This window comes from Marmota flaviventris, chromosome 5, assembly GCF_047511675.1.
Source record: "Marmota flaviventris isolate mMarFla1 chromosome 5, mMarFla1.hap1, whole genome shotgun sequence".
Lineage (NCBI taxonomy): Eukaryota > Metazoa > Chordata > Mammalia > Rodentia > Sciuridae > Marmota > Marmota flaviventris.
Genome location: NC_092502.1, coordinates 89,191,477 through 89,206,416, shown reverse-complemented (window position 1 = coordinate 89,206,416; position 14,940 = coordinate 89,191,477). Strand labels below are relative to the sequence as shown.

The 14,940-nt window shown below is 29.6% G+C and overlaps 1 protein-coding gene across 2 annotated transcripts in view; it reads left to right on the top strand.

Annotated features, from left to right (window-relative positions):
• Slf1 (SMC5-SMC6 complex localization factor 1) overlaps positions 1–14,940 on the top strand; it is a 72,216-nt gene that overhangs the window by 34,821 nt on the left and 22,455 nt on the right. The window contains exons 6-14 of one of the 2 annotated variants that reach the window (XM_071612404.1): positions 472–615; positions 1,761–1,907; positions 2,896–3,036; positions 4,377–4,499; positions 5,525–5,578; positions 6,494–6,652; positions 7,460–7,623; positions 10,888–11,016; positions 11,574–11,739. In XM_071612404.1, the coding sequence (XP_071468505.1) occupies positions 472–615; positions 1,761–1,907; positions 2,896–3,036; positions 4,377–4,499; positions 5,525–5,578; positions 6,494–6,652; positions 7,460–7,623; positions 10,888–11,016; positions 11,574–11,739 (1,227 nt within the window). Of the gene's footprint in view, positions 1–471; positions 616–1,760; positions 1,908–2,892; positions 3,037–4,376; positions 4,500–5,524; positions 5,579–6,493; positions 6,653–7,459; positions 7,624–10,887; positions 11,017–11,573; positions 11,740–14,940 lie in introns of both variants that reach the window. The other variant, XM_071612403.1, reaches the window with a different exon arrangement.

Here is a 14,940-nt window from a genome sequence, read left to right as displayed (position 1 = left end):
AGCAACTTAGCAAGGCCCAAACAACTTAGCAAGACCCTGTCTCAAAATAAAAAGTAAAAAGGGCCAGGGATGTAGCTCAGTGTTGTAAAGCACCCTGGGCTCAATCCTTAGTACCTCCCCGACCCACTCTGTATCCACCCAGCAATTTGCATCATAACTTTAAGTTGGACAGGGATTAGATAAATATTTTTTCTTGATTATTTGTAAGAAAAAGATTGTTACTAGACTTAGCAAACATTATTTTTCCTTTCTGACATACTAAAATCACTTTATTATTCACAACTTTTGTAGTAATAATTTTTTCCTTGAGAGATTTATCTGTGTTTAACCTTTTTTTGGAGGACATGTTTTATATCCTTGCTCGACTAGTGAAGTATTAAAAAATTATAGATTAAATTGAATACCATAGGAAGTACACAATGTTGAAATTACACTTAGTTAATTGCCTAAACCATTTTTACATACATACAGAAAGAAATTCAGAATGATGAAGATTCCCAAACCAATTCTGTTTGGAGCAAACATAGCAATCAAGAGAAAAACAAAGATTTCAGGAAAGATATGGGATTTCTTGAAGTGAGAGGTGCCTTAAGAGGGACCATATGTAGAACCCAGGTAAGATTTTATAGGCTAAAAAAAAATGTACATTTCTGGATTTTCTTACAGAATTGTTAGAGAAACAGTACATGGTAGAAATTACATGAATTTTGGAATCTGAAAGCTGATATCTGAATCCTGGATTTATCTAAATTCAAGTATTTAACTGCATATATAACAAATTTTTTAAAAGCATGGATTTTGATTAATATGTGGGGAAATACAGGAAGGACTTTGAACATGGTGCACTTGTGGCTGTCATGTATGAATTTTCAGATATCAGCAACAAACAAAAATGTCATTGTTCTACTCTAGAACACATGATGTTCAATTCTGTTGTTTCATATTGTGTTTTATAGAACAGTCTGTTGGTTAATTTACCAAATTATTATTAACTTAGTAATTATTAGTAGTTTATATTGAAGTATTCTTATGTGTAACTAAAAAACAATTCTAAATAGATTGAGTTTTCACTGAATGTGTCAAATATTAAAAAAGAAAAAGAATTTTAGGAACAATTTGGAAGTTTTTTAATTGAATAGTCCTTAAATTCTACATGGTAAGATTATCTAAAACTTCTGAAGTTAATACTTTTGCATGTTTTTCCAAAATATATTTGATATTTATGTGACTTATAAGACTACTTCTATGATCACCTATGCATGCTTATAAAAAAAGTTTTTAGGGTTGATGTGTCTGTTGAAATATGCAAAATATAGCATAAAATATTTTTAAATACATAAAGGATTGTAAAATGATGAAATTATTAAATAAATTCAGTTTGACTAAACATGAGTAAAAGAATAAAATAAGATTTTGTAAAAGACAGAAATTATTAAAATATATCTAGGAGAATGTATATAAAATTTAGATAAAAATTTCTCATTTGTAAAATAAATTTCACAGTATAATGAGTAAATATTAAACATCTGAATTGAGCATACAGGTACACCAAATTAAGTGTATATGTAAACTTACTATAAAACTTAGGGAGCTATAATATGTATGTTCTGCTTTATGTGAGTCTGACTTAGATGGAATATAATTTGCAGAGCTTTTTACTTTTTGTATTTCATCTTGAGTTTTTCTGTTGGGACTTGCATTGTTGTGTTGAGGCTACATTTAATCCATAGACTAATTAAAGTAATTTTATAAATATACAGAAAGAAATGCAAAATCATGATGAAGATGTTAATGTTAGTTGTATTCTAAGTGACCATCACAAAAAAGAAAAATTCAGAGAATCCAGTAAAGATTTGAAATTTGTTAAAATGAGAAACACCTTAGGAAGGCATACATATGGAAATCAGGTAAAACTCTACAAATTAAAAATAATTTATTTACATTTACAACTTCTTTCTAAATTTACAAAGTACAATGTCATTCATGAAATTTCTTTTCATACATATGTATGAGTATTTATAAATATTTGTGTTTAGTTCTTAAAAGTAGATTCTTTTTAAGTATGTGTTTATATGCACCAATTGTATAAGAAATAGCCTTACTGATTTTTTAAAAATATACGTATATCTTAATTGTAGTAGGACACAGGAACTTTATTTTATTTATTTATTTTTATGTGGTGCTGAGGATTGAACCTAGTACCTGTCATGTGCTTGGTGAGCATTCTATCACTAACCCACAACCCTAAGCCCAGAGCCTTACTAAATTTTAAGTCCCTGCTGTGTCATTCCTAACTTTATCTTTTTTCCCTTTTACCCAAAGGTATCCTTTATTTTAGAATATGTGCTATTTTCTTGCTTTTCATTATGGTTTTACCAGTTTGGTGAATTCCCAACAAATATTTGTTTAGGTTTGCCTGTTAATAATCATTTTGTAGTTCATGCAATTTATAGACAATTTTTGCTAGTGTATACGTTTCATTATTCGTGTCACACTTATATCCATTATCTGTTTTACTATTGATAAAGCATTTCACTTTTCTTTTAGTTGATTTGCCTATTTTAAAATTTTGAATAATTATTTGAACAGTGTACATATTGTGTGATTCTTCATATACAAGTTAAGGAATTTCTCTAGTTTAGGTTATATTCCTAGGAATGGAATAGGTGGGTCATGAGGATTATGCATATTTAACTATTCTAAAACCTGTTTCCCTGAATGTTTGTTAATGTATACCTATTCCAAAAGTGAAGAAGATTTTTCTTTTATGTAGAGCTCTGTTTTTAATGTGTTATACTTGTGTTGTAACTCCCTCTTCTTGAATTAATTTGGATTTTGTAAGATACATAGTTTATATTGATACTTGTTTAATTGTGGTTTAAATGCATATAGAAGGAAACTAAGCAAAAAGATGAAGACAGTCAAAGAAATTATACTTTGAAGAAAAAACGCAAAAAAGAAAGTGATTGCAAGAAAAACATTGAACATGACAAAATTAAAAGTACCTTAAGGAAGCATATATATTACAGAAATCAGGTAAATCTCTGTTAACAAACTGTAGGTTTAATTTTCTCTGGCTCTTACTAATATAATCTAGAAAAATAATCTTATTTTTATGATTCCTTGCTGTGTTCAATATAACCTGTATGTCTTAGAAAAAAAAAATCTTGAGTTGATCTGGTATAATGTAGTTAATGTTATAATTATCTTTGGTACATAGTGAAAGCATTTTTACATGAATACACAAAGAAATTTGAGTTAATAATCAAGATATTCAAATTAATTTTCTTGTGCATGAATATAACCAAAAAGAAAAAACAAAAAAGAGGTTCTGGAGAGAGTCTGAATTTCTTGAAATTTAAAAACAACCTTTAACTCTATACATATATGTAGTTTGAGTAATGCATTCTCACATAGATTTTGTTTTTTATACTTCCCTGGTATATATAATACAGATCATTTATAATATGAAAGCTTGTTTTTCAATGGAATTCTAAGATAAATTACTTCCGTAGTATAACTTTATTTTGCATTCTAAGCCACAGTATGTTTTTACCAGTTGAGCATTCCTCATCCAAAAATCTAAAATGCTCCAAAATCTGGTAGGTGTTTTGTTTTTGTTTTTAATTTTTTTTTTTTTTTTTTTTTAGTTGTAGATGGACACAATATCTTTATTTTATTTTTTAGTTTTATGTGGTGCTGAGGATTGAACCAAGTGCCTCACACTTGCTAGGCAAGCACTTTACCACTGAGCCACAACCCCAGCCCCCAAATCTAATAGTTTTTAATGTGATATACTACAAGTGGAAAATTTCATACCTGACCTCATGTGATGGGTTGCAATCAAAACACATGCCACAAGCATTATAAATATGGTATAAAATTACCTTTAGGCTACATATGTAAAAAGTATTTAAAACATAATGAATTTTGTGTTTGAATTTGTGTTGTATTCATTGTATATTTATTTGTGCAAACATTCCAAAATCTGAAACTCTATCTTGTCCTAAGTATTTAAGATAGGAAGCATTTCATATTTTTCTCTAGTATAAACCTGTAAACATACATTCAGAAAGATAGTTTGACATGAACATGGCAACCAAGAAAAACAAGGAGGTTTCAGGAAAGACTTAGAACAGGTTAAAATGAAAACTATTTTAAGATATTGTATTTGTATATATCAGATAAAACTTTCTCAAATTGAAATGTTTGCTTTTTAAACTTTTTTATTCATTGCATCATCTTGATAAATGTTTGTGAGGCTCTTTGCTAAAGATAACATTGTATAAATGTGTTTTTGTACTGTCCATTATGATAGCATTCATGTTGGCACTATCTTTACTGCATTTGTCTAAAGTTCTTTTATGTGTATATAGAAGGAAATGAAGAATTCTGGTTTTGCCAATTATGCCACAGAATCAAAAACCAAGGATATCAGGACAGATGTGGATGTCATTGAAATAAAAAATGCCTTAAGGAAGCACATATATAGAGCTCAGGTAAAACTTGGTACTCTTGGTACTTTCACTTTTTTCTGTAATATAACCAAAATATAATTATATACATATGCACATATAACATGATTCATTACTGTGTTAAATATGTCATAATTTTCTGAGTTCATTGATCTAACAACAGTAATGTAAATATGTTGAATTCTCTGCTATTTATACCTCACTAATAATATTACAGATTAATTGTGCTTACAGACTACTATAACTTTTTGCTGAATACTTGATAGCTTAATATTTGGCTAATTTAATATTTAGCCAATTTAATTTTGGTAGCTTTGTATTTTAGTTTAGTCGGTTGCACTGTGACTTTTGATGTCTGATTAGATTAAGGGAAATTGCTTTTTGATAGATCATACAACTTTTTCTTGGCATTATTGAAGCCAAAGATTTATTGATTTGATTTTATTTCTTTGTTAGCAACGAGTTTGAACATATTTGATACCTTTACTTCTCATTCATGTATTTCTTCCACTGCCAGTTGCCTATTCATACTCTTTGCCCATTTATTTCATTGGGTTGCTTGTTTTATATTCTTGCTTCTAGAACATTCTAAAATCAGAGTATTATCTAGCATTATAATCTATTGCAATAGATTATAATTAGCTGCAGATTTTTTTTCAGGACAATATTTTTTAAAATGTACAATGATTGTATACAAAATGCCCCCAAAGGCTCTTATAGAAACTGTTTTCCCATTTTTTATTATTAGTATATTAAGGACAGTACACCATTTCATATCTTCAAAGTAAAAAATGACCTTACCTTTTAAGTTATTTTAATTTAGAAGGAGAAAATAGAAAGTATTCATACTCATTACTTATGAGAGTGTTTATTTCCCAAAATAATGAAAGTTGCTAATTTGGCCAGACATGACTATCAGATTAATTATAGCTATTAATGTGTTCCTGGATCTATTTTTTATGTTTGACCAAGGTTTCATGCTATGTAAGCTGAAATATATTTTTCAACCTAAAATGTTAAATTTTAATTATATGGTTTCTATTTTCTAGGCTGTCAGATACAACTGTATTAGACTAGAAAAACAACCAGTGTACAATGTAGAGGTAAGAGGCTTGGAGTAGGGTGGTGATGAGGACCAAAAAGAAGCTTTGTCTTTTGTTATTTTTAGTCATTTTGATTTAAAGGAATGTGTTATCTATACAAGAAAACTTCCTATCATATTTGAAATGTAGTCTAGTGAGAAATTAAAAAGAAAAAATTTCATACTATTGTAAAAAGTGATCCTGAGAATTAAAAGCTTACCTGTGCTTATGACAGGTGAAATATATATATCCTTATTCTTACATTTTATAACTGTCATAATTACTATTTTCAGATTAAATTTTTGTATATTTCCAAAGTATATTATTTTTAATATTATTATTCATTCCTTTAAAATTTGTCATTTTATTTCATGAAGTCTTTCAGAATGTTTTTCACTCTACTAATTCTAGGTAGTTACTTTTCTTGTTAAAAAGTGTCTTGACCATGGAGGAATGAATATATTTTGTGAAACTAAGTCTTACATTAGTGCACATCCTTGGAGTTATTTTATGACTCTCTAACAATTGGTACTTTTTGCTAATGTTGATTGTCCTTGATGATATCTTAATATATTCAGAAATCCTAATAGATAAAGTATGTTTTCAAGTTTAAAAGAAAAATATTTGCACCTAAGAGATTCTTCTTTATCCACCAAACTTTGCACATTTCTTTTAAATATTTTCATTTTGAGATAGGAAGTATTTTCCCACTATTTAAGGCAACAGAAAATAATAAATATAACAATAATTTACATTTTTGCATCACCTTCTTGTTGTAAAACACAGTCATACTCATCATCCTTTTTGAATCACAGCCTACCCCTATCAAGTAGTGAGGATAGGAATTACCTTCATTTTACAGATGAGGAAATTAAAGAGATTTAATCCTAGAATTTCATTCTCTGTTCTTTGAGTCATGCAGTCTTTTTTTCTTAGGTTAAAAATGCTGAATTTCCTAGAGGCGTATTGAATTTAATTGAAAGTCTCATAGAAGGTCAGTTTTTTAAAGAAGCAATTGAGGAACTTTCCTCTTTGCAAGCACATTATATCCCTCCTGTATGCCTTCTTCACGCTCTTCTAGAGAATGTTTTACAGGTAAGAACAGTCTTATGGGTTTATTTTCTTTTTCCAAAGGATGTTAAAATGTGAATATTTTCTAATTTTATATGTTTATTTTCTCTTTTCAATTGTATTTCCCCCTCATTTTAGTAGGAAATAGTTGTTTGATATCACTTTTTCTATTTTTTAATCATATTTAGGTACTGTTCAAGGATTTTTTTTTTTTTTTTTTTTTTTTGGCTTATTTTCTCAGAATTTACAATATAACTTTCTTTTAGGTGAAAAAGGTACCTGATTTTTTCCATAGCAATAAGGTTATCCAACATAAAGTCTTGATTATAATGCTCTAGAGTACTATTTAGTAAACTACTCCTTTAGTACATTGATAGTAATCATTTATATTTACAATATTCAGAGAGAATGAACATTAGGAACAGCTGATGAAAGATAGTTTTCTAATCATGTTAATAAAGGTGCTGATTTAAAAACTAAGCTGTCTGACTAATGTTGATGATAAGAATGTTCCATGAAAATTTCTTACCTTTAGTTTCTTTTAGGTGACTTTGGGAACTCAATCTTACTGTAATCATAAAAAGAAAAATGAAAGTTTTGTATAAGGTAGCCCTAATAACTAAACATTACCTAATTTGTACATACCTATTTAGAGAGTACCTCTTAGTTGCACTGTTTAATTAGCTAGATATGATACTTCTTTCTGATCTTGTCTAAACACATACATTTGGCAAAAAGTTAAGCCACAGTTATTTCTAGTTTTAGAATGAATTCTGTGGAAACTACTTTTAACTACGGTATTTTATTTGTTTGTTTATTTTTAAATAATAGGATAATATAGATACGTTTTCCGGTCGATACTTTCATATATTGTCAGCTCTTCTTCACTTGCATCCTCCTTGGAAGTCCCCAGCCATGTCAAGATATTACTTAGAGTTGTTTCAGTGTCCAACTTGTATGAAAGGAGCTTGGTCTTTAGTAGAAGTGCTTATCAGGTAAGGAATTTCACATGTGAGGATATTAAATTTAGTGTAATAGTTGTTAAATTATGTAGAGAAATAGACTTCTATTTTTAGAAAAAGTGTGTAATATATTTGTGTGTTGTATTTATGACAAAACTATAAAAAGGATAAGTTTAGGTCATGCAAAGAAAATTATGAAATATGTATTTATGAAATATGTATTTATGAAAATACATATCAAATTTCAGTCATCAGAAGTATAAATATTTCTAACTATATATAATATCCTTTTTAGGGTTTTGTTATATTTTTTCAGCTAGAAATTTGAATTTTGAAACAGGTCTTAATGTTTCATACATATGTTATCTCTCTTATGCCTCTGTACATGCTATCATCTATCTAGACCTTCTTTTGTCTTCCAAATCTTGCTATCTCCAGAAATCCTATTTCTTCTTTTTTTATAGTGGAGCTACTAATTTCCTCATTTCTACTCTGATAAGTTTTCTGTATTTGATAGCCCTCCTTTGTCTTGGAAGATCTTTCTTTTTATCCATGTATTCAGTTTTAGGAGAGTCATAGCAGTGGTAGAAGACTACTGCCAGGCAAAAGGCTTGACCTTTGGTTATCTCTTTGAGTCATAAAAAAAAAATGACATACCATCTATATGGTTGTGATATATTAGAAGCAAGCTATTCAGCTAGGTAGCATGCTTTTATTTAGTCTTTCAACAAAATGTTTAGGGAAACAGGCACTATGCTCCATATATACTTTTTATCAGGGATAAAAAGATAAAATTATAGTTCCTTCACTTCCTGGAAGGTGAATGAGATGTAAACAAAATACCAGCATAACAGTACTAGCCAACATAGGTATAGGATGGGGAAAAATATGGTTTATATTATATGGCATTCTTCCTGATTTGCAAATCTGTTCCCTCCTTCACTGTCATTGCCTTTGTTTAAAAGCCCCTATTGTATAAAACTATTGCAGTACCTACTTTACTGATCTTGATTCACTTTATTCCCTTTATCTTCTAGGGTGCCTCACTATGCTCTTTCCATAGTATTCTTGTCATTTTCCAGATGAAAGTCCTTTATTGACTCACATATCACCTATTGAAGATGGGTGAAATTCTTTAGCAAAACATACAAGACCCTTCATGCTTTAGCCTCTGTGTCATGTATGTCTCCATTCTCATCATCACTTTCCCAAATGCCCATTGACTGTTTTCCATTTCTATCTGCTTGCTCTCATGTTTCTACCACCTCACAAATATCTGCCACCTCCAAATTATCCTTTAAAATACAACGCAGATGCACCTCCTACCTTTTGCCTTTTCCTTTGAGTTAAGTTTATCATTCACGTAATCCTTTCTTAAGATCAGGTGCTAAGTCTTGTATATCTCCATCTTCAATATCTAAGAAAATGTCTAGAACATAATAAATGCTTAATGAATGTTTCTACAAATTAATTGATGCTATTAGGAGATGGAATTTGGACGGTTTAAAAGTAGGCTTTTTATTAAGCAGAAATAACTAGGTTTTGTTTCAAATAATCGGTTTCATTATAGGTTGAGGAGGAAAAGTACCTAGAGAAGTTGTGGAATATTAATAAATGAGCTAGGTGATGTTAGTCTCTCTACTTTTTTATACATTTGAAATATCTCATAATATGTGTTTTTAAAATAGCAAGACAAGAAACTGTTTTCTATCCCTGGCAGATCTGGGATCTTATAGAACAGAGTCAAGTATTAAATAAATAATTAAATTTATTAGCTAGTAAATACTCCCCTAATAATGTAGATTCAAGACAAGGAAAGCTGAGTCAGGTGTAGAAAGTAAGAGACAAATTAACAATGGCCAAAGACCTATAGAGGACTGTCATTCAGAATAAGGTGGGTGAAGGGTGCTCTGTAGGGACACAATACAGGATGAGATGGAACACATCACTTCTGGGTTACATCTCTCTGCAGAGAGATGGTCCTGGACTAAATGCCTCCTAATATCAAGACACCCAAGAAATCCTGAGGCACCTTTCCAGAGATAAAGAAACCTGTGAGAATAGCCTGAGTTGAGTGAAACCTAAAATCCTTAGAAAATGCAGAAACAACTGGTCTAAATGTAGCTCACTGGATTGTTTTTCTACCATTGGTGGAATGAGGCCTAAAATGGACATTAAATTATGTTACAGGAAAATAAAGTTCAATTGCTTGCTATTTGGGGAAAAAAAGTTAAGTAGAGACAGAATAAAAAGGTATTGTTGATATAATTAATCAGAAACTTGGGAGGTAGTAATAAATATTATTCCCTGAACGCTATAATCTTAGGTTCTCTTTTAAAATACAACAGTCACTAATATGGCATTATATAAAAACGTGGATGTGTAACCGATGTGATTCTGCAATCTGTATTTGGGGTAAAAATGGGAGTTCATAACCCACTTGAATCAAATGTATGAAAGATGATATGTCAAGAGCTTTGTAATGTTTTGAACAACCAATAAAAAAAAAAAAAAATACACTGTAGAACTATGCTACCTAACCCAGTAGCCACTAGAGACATATGACTATTTATATTTTAATTTAACTAAAATTTTGTAATTCAAAATTGAGATCTTCGGGTGTCTACTAGAACATATTCATCATCACAGAAGTTCTCTTGGATTTGATGACTGTAAGAGATGATAGAAAACAAAATATCAACTTATTAAAACTCAGGACTGGGTTGTGGCCCAGTGGTGGAGCACTTGCCTAGCATGTGTGAGGCACTGGGTTCGATTCTTAGCACCACATATAAATAAATGAATAAAATAAAGATCCACCAACATCTAAATTTTTTTTTAATTATTAAAACTCATAAAATACAGCCCTGAATAACCTTAATTTACTAAATAATGAAAAAGAAAATAATTGTGAATAAGAAAGAAAGAATTTTAGTGACTGTTAGAGTCTGAGAGCAAAACTTACCATTTGGATCAAAAGGACTTAATGAAATTCCTTTCTTTGTTTTTATCAGTGAAATAAATACAAAGAGAGAACACTGGTAGTTGTTAAATATCATGATCATTGATAGAGAAATTATAAGTATATTATTAGGAATTAAGTAGTCATGAGATATTGTAGTGGTTTAATTTTTAAAGGAAGAAAATGTTAATGAAATTTTATTGAGCTTCCTTTATATTTTGTTGAAGAAAATTTCATGAAAATTACATCAGTATTCTAAAAAAAAAATTTTTTTATCCACAAATTACTCTGTGGTTTTGATTGTATGTTATAGATTGTTCGTTCCTGTCTTTCAGGTCTTGTCTTTTCAATGAAAGTTTTTGTCACCAAATTTCAGAAAATATTGGGTCTAAGGTACTCCACCTAACACTGCTCAAATTTTTCTTTAATTTGGTTGAAAGTGAAGTACGGCATCTGAGTCAAAAGTAAGTTTTAATCACAAAAAATCTGTACTTTTCTATATTTCTACTTTTTTACCTACCAATTTTATGATTGGTATACATATTCTAAAAAGTCAACTGTTTTCTGTTTTAGAGTGGGTTTAAGACATTTTCAGAAACACTCTAGTGACAGTAAAGTTTTATATGCCCCCTTTTTTTTCCCCTCAGTTCACATTTTTATTTCTTGCTCTTTATTCAGATAGATAAATGTGATTTAACTTTAAAGGATTTATATATTTTAAACTTCTTTAGTAAATGAATGCTGAAGAAAAATCTTAAACACTGAATTTATGATATACTTAATAAGTTTTCCCCATACTCTAAACTTGTATAGATTATCGTTTATGTTAGTGTGATTCTTTTTTTTAACTGTGAGGCTATTTTTTGTATTTTGTCCTTTATTGTAATTATGTTATAATCTTTACATGTTATGACCTTTTTTATATTAAATCATTGCTAGTAATCTTTTGTGTTTTTGACTGAAGATACCGCTGTCATCAATTGGGGCATAAACATTTACTTTTTGTTCATATTTTCATTAGGTTGTATGACTGGCCAGATTCTCAGAGTCTAAAAATAACAGGAAAGGCAATTCTTCTTGAAATCTTTTGGTCAGGAAGTGAGACCTCTGGGCTTTTGACCAAACCAGTGAATATGCTTTTGGAATGGACTATATATTCTCACAAAGAGAAATGCAAGTCTAATGACGTAAGTAGGATTAATGGCCTATGGAAAAAGTATACTGGGTCTTCTTTATTTGTAGGTTCTGTACCAACCAACCACTAATCAAAAGTCTTTGGGGGAAAAATTGCGTCTTCCTTGAGCATGTACAGACTTTTTTTCATGTTATTATTCTGTAAACAATACAGTATAACAACTGTTTACATGGCATTTAGATGTATTAGATATTATAAGTAATCTGATATGCTTTAAAACATATGGTAGGATATGTTTAAATTACATGCATGTACTATGTTATTTTAAGGCATTATTCACAAATTTAGTTACCTGCAGATTTTGGTATCTAAGATGGGTCCCAAAACAAATCTCCTGACAGTTGATGAGGATGACTGTACCTTGAATGAACACACCTTTTCTTTTTCTTTATTGTATGAATATTTGTATGAATATTGTATGGATACACTTTTTCTTTATTGTATTAATTACTTTTTGTTTTCTCTTTAGTTTATCTAATTTTAAGATAGATGTCCTTAGAGACCAGCTTCTTCATCTCTCACTTGGTTATAGTAGCTAGTAAATGTTATTTGATTACTGCTATGAAATCTGTAGCCACGATTTAAAATTTTTTACTTTTATATATTTCAGAACTATAGTAAAAAAAAATTGAATCAATTCATACAATTTTGGGGAGGCACTATAATAAGAAGCTTTGCTTTTTTTTTAAAACTACCTTTCTGGATGTTAAAAATTATTTGCTGAAATATTTCTTCATACGTAGATTTTACCTGTTACAGCAAATTTAACACTTGGAGACTTTAGTGTATCATCTATCTGTAATACAGTTGGGAAAATTAAATGCAGTAAAATATGTGAAGTGATAAGCTGGGTCCCAATATTAAGATAAATTAATATTGATATAAATTTGATGTGGAGAGAAGGATATTCTAGGAAAAATAGGACACCAAGAATTCATGACAGATTGTCCAATATTCTTGAGTTAACCACATCATAATAAATATAAAAAATAAGGGTAGATTGAAAAACATGTTGCAACAAGTAAGGTATACACTAAGGGTTTATATTCATAATACATAAATATCTTCTAGTAATCAATAAGACAATAAGCCCAAAGAAAACTGAGCACAAATTAATAATAGGCAACTCATGGACAAGGAATACAAATATTAAAAATTTTTCAATCTTTCTATTATTTATAGAATGTGAAATTTTAAAAATATATATAATATTTATACACCAAGCACTAACTACACCCTAACTAATCTACTAAGCACTTTTGTATCTTATTTATTCTTTACAGTATCCTGAATTAAAACTGTAAGGCTTGTCATTTTATGAATACAAAATTGAAAGTGAGAGTGACTAAATAAATTTTGCATGTTTGCAAAGAAATTGAGTCTCTTTATCCTCAAAAGTCAGGCATTTTGGTCTTCATATACCACTTTTATCATTAAATGAATTAGGATATTATTTTTGTCTCTCTGCTTACAAAAATTTTTAAGTGATTTTTTTAGTGATTACTGTTCATTAGAATGCTATGGAAGGGATTATTCTTGTTTGTAGGAGGGAATGTTGAAGTATCTATAAAAATTTAGTACTCAGTAGTTTTACATAATTAAATGAATCCATAAGAATGACTGTGGAGCTGGGCGCAGTGGCCCATGCCTGTAATCCCAGCAACTCCAGAGGCTGAGGCAGGAGGATCAAGAGTTCAAAGCCAGCCTCAGCAAAAAATAGAGGTGCTAAGTAACTCAGTGAGACCCTGTCTCTAAATAAAATACAAAAAATAGGGGTGGGAATGTAGCTCAGTGGTCCAGTGCCCCTGAGTTCAATCCCCAGTAACACTCCCCCATCCCTCCAAAAAAGAATGTATTGCACCATGGTACTTAATGATATGAAATTGCAAACAACATAATTCCCTAAATCTTCACAGTGAAATTATTAAATTATATACAAATCTCTTCTGCTATTCTATACAATTGTTACAAAAGGGACAATTCTGTCTAGATAACTTGACAAGGAATGATATCTATTACATATTAACTAAAATGGGGGAATCCAGAATATTTAGTGTAGTAAAATTACACCAGCGTATAAAGAAAATGTGTAAAGTATAGCAACAAACTGGCATGTTTTGAGTGCATACTAAATATTACTCACCTTTCTCTTTAAGTATGATCTGCTTTTGAGACTTATCATCTATTTTTTGTGTTAATTCCTGCTCTTTAATTTTTAATTTTTTACTTTCTCTTCTGTTTTCTCAAATGTTTAGATTTATTTCTTCTTGGTTTTTCTTTCTAATACTTAATTTCCTTTGGAGTACAATTTGATCTTCATTTTATAGATTTGCTACTTTAATGTAAGTCATGCTTATTATTTTTTAAAGTATTTTCTATTGTCAGTTTTTATTTCTTCTTTGATCCAAGAAATAATTTTAAAAAGGTCTTTTAAAATTTCTAAATGGATGGGGTTTTGTTAAGATGAATGGGTTTGTTTGACTATGCTTTTCTTTGTTAATTTCTAATGATAAATTATAGTTAAGGAATGTGCCTTATACAATTTATACTTTCTGGAATTTACTAAACTTTTCTTTTTGTCCCTTATAAGATTAAGGACTAAAACATGTTTTCTTTGTGGTTTACAGTGTTCTTTGTCACCTACTATATCAAACTTCAAAAATTATTTTAATCAACTCTTCTGAATTGTGATTTTTTCATTTTTTAATTTTATTAATATATATATAGGACCATTTTGTTTTTCTGAATTCATATATCACTATAACTGCTAGAGTTGTGATGCCTAAGTACTATAAGTACTAGTTAAGATGCTTAGTTAGGAAATATTCTCCTTGGAGGCAGTAAACAGTGGTTTGAGTGGAAATCTTTAGTGTCAAACTATGCTCTCGTATTAGTTTCTCATCATATATTTTCTCAGATCTATTTTTTTCTCCTCTACTGTTTAAATTCCAATTGAATTTGTATTACACTTCCTCTTCTTATCCTCTGTGGGTTTTTGTTTTTTCTTTTCTATACTTGTAGCATTCTGAGTAGGGCATTTTCATTCAATTTTTAGTTTACTTTTTCTCTTCAGCTACATTCTTAATGTATTGTTAAACATGATCATTGCATTTTTTCCCTAGACATTTTTTACTGCCTGCTATGATGTGTTTTTATGGTGACTAATACCCTACAAAGTTTTTTTGTTGTTGTT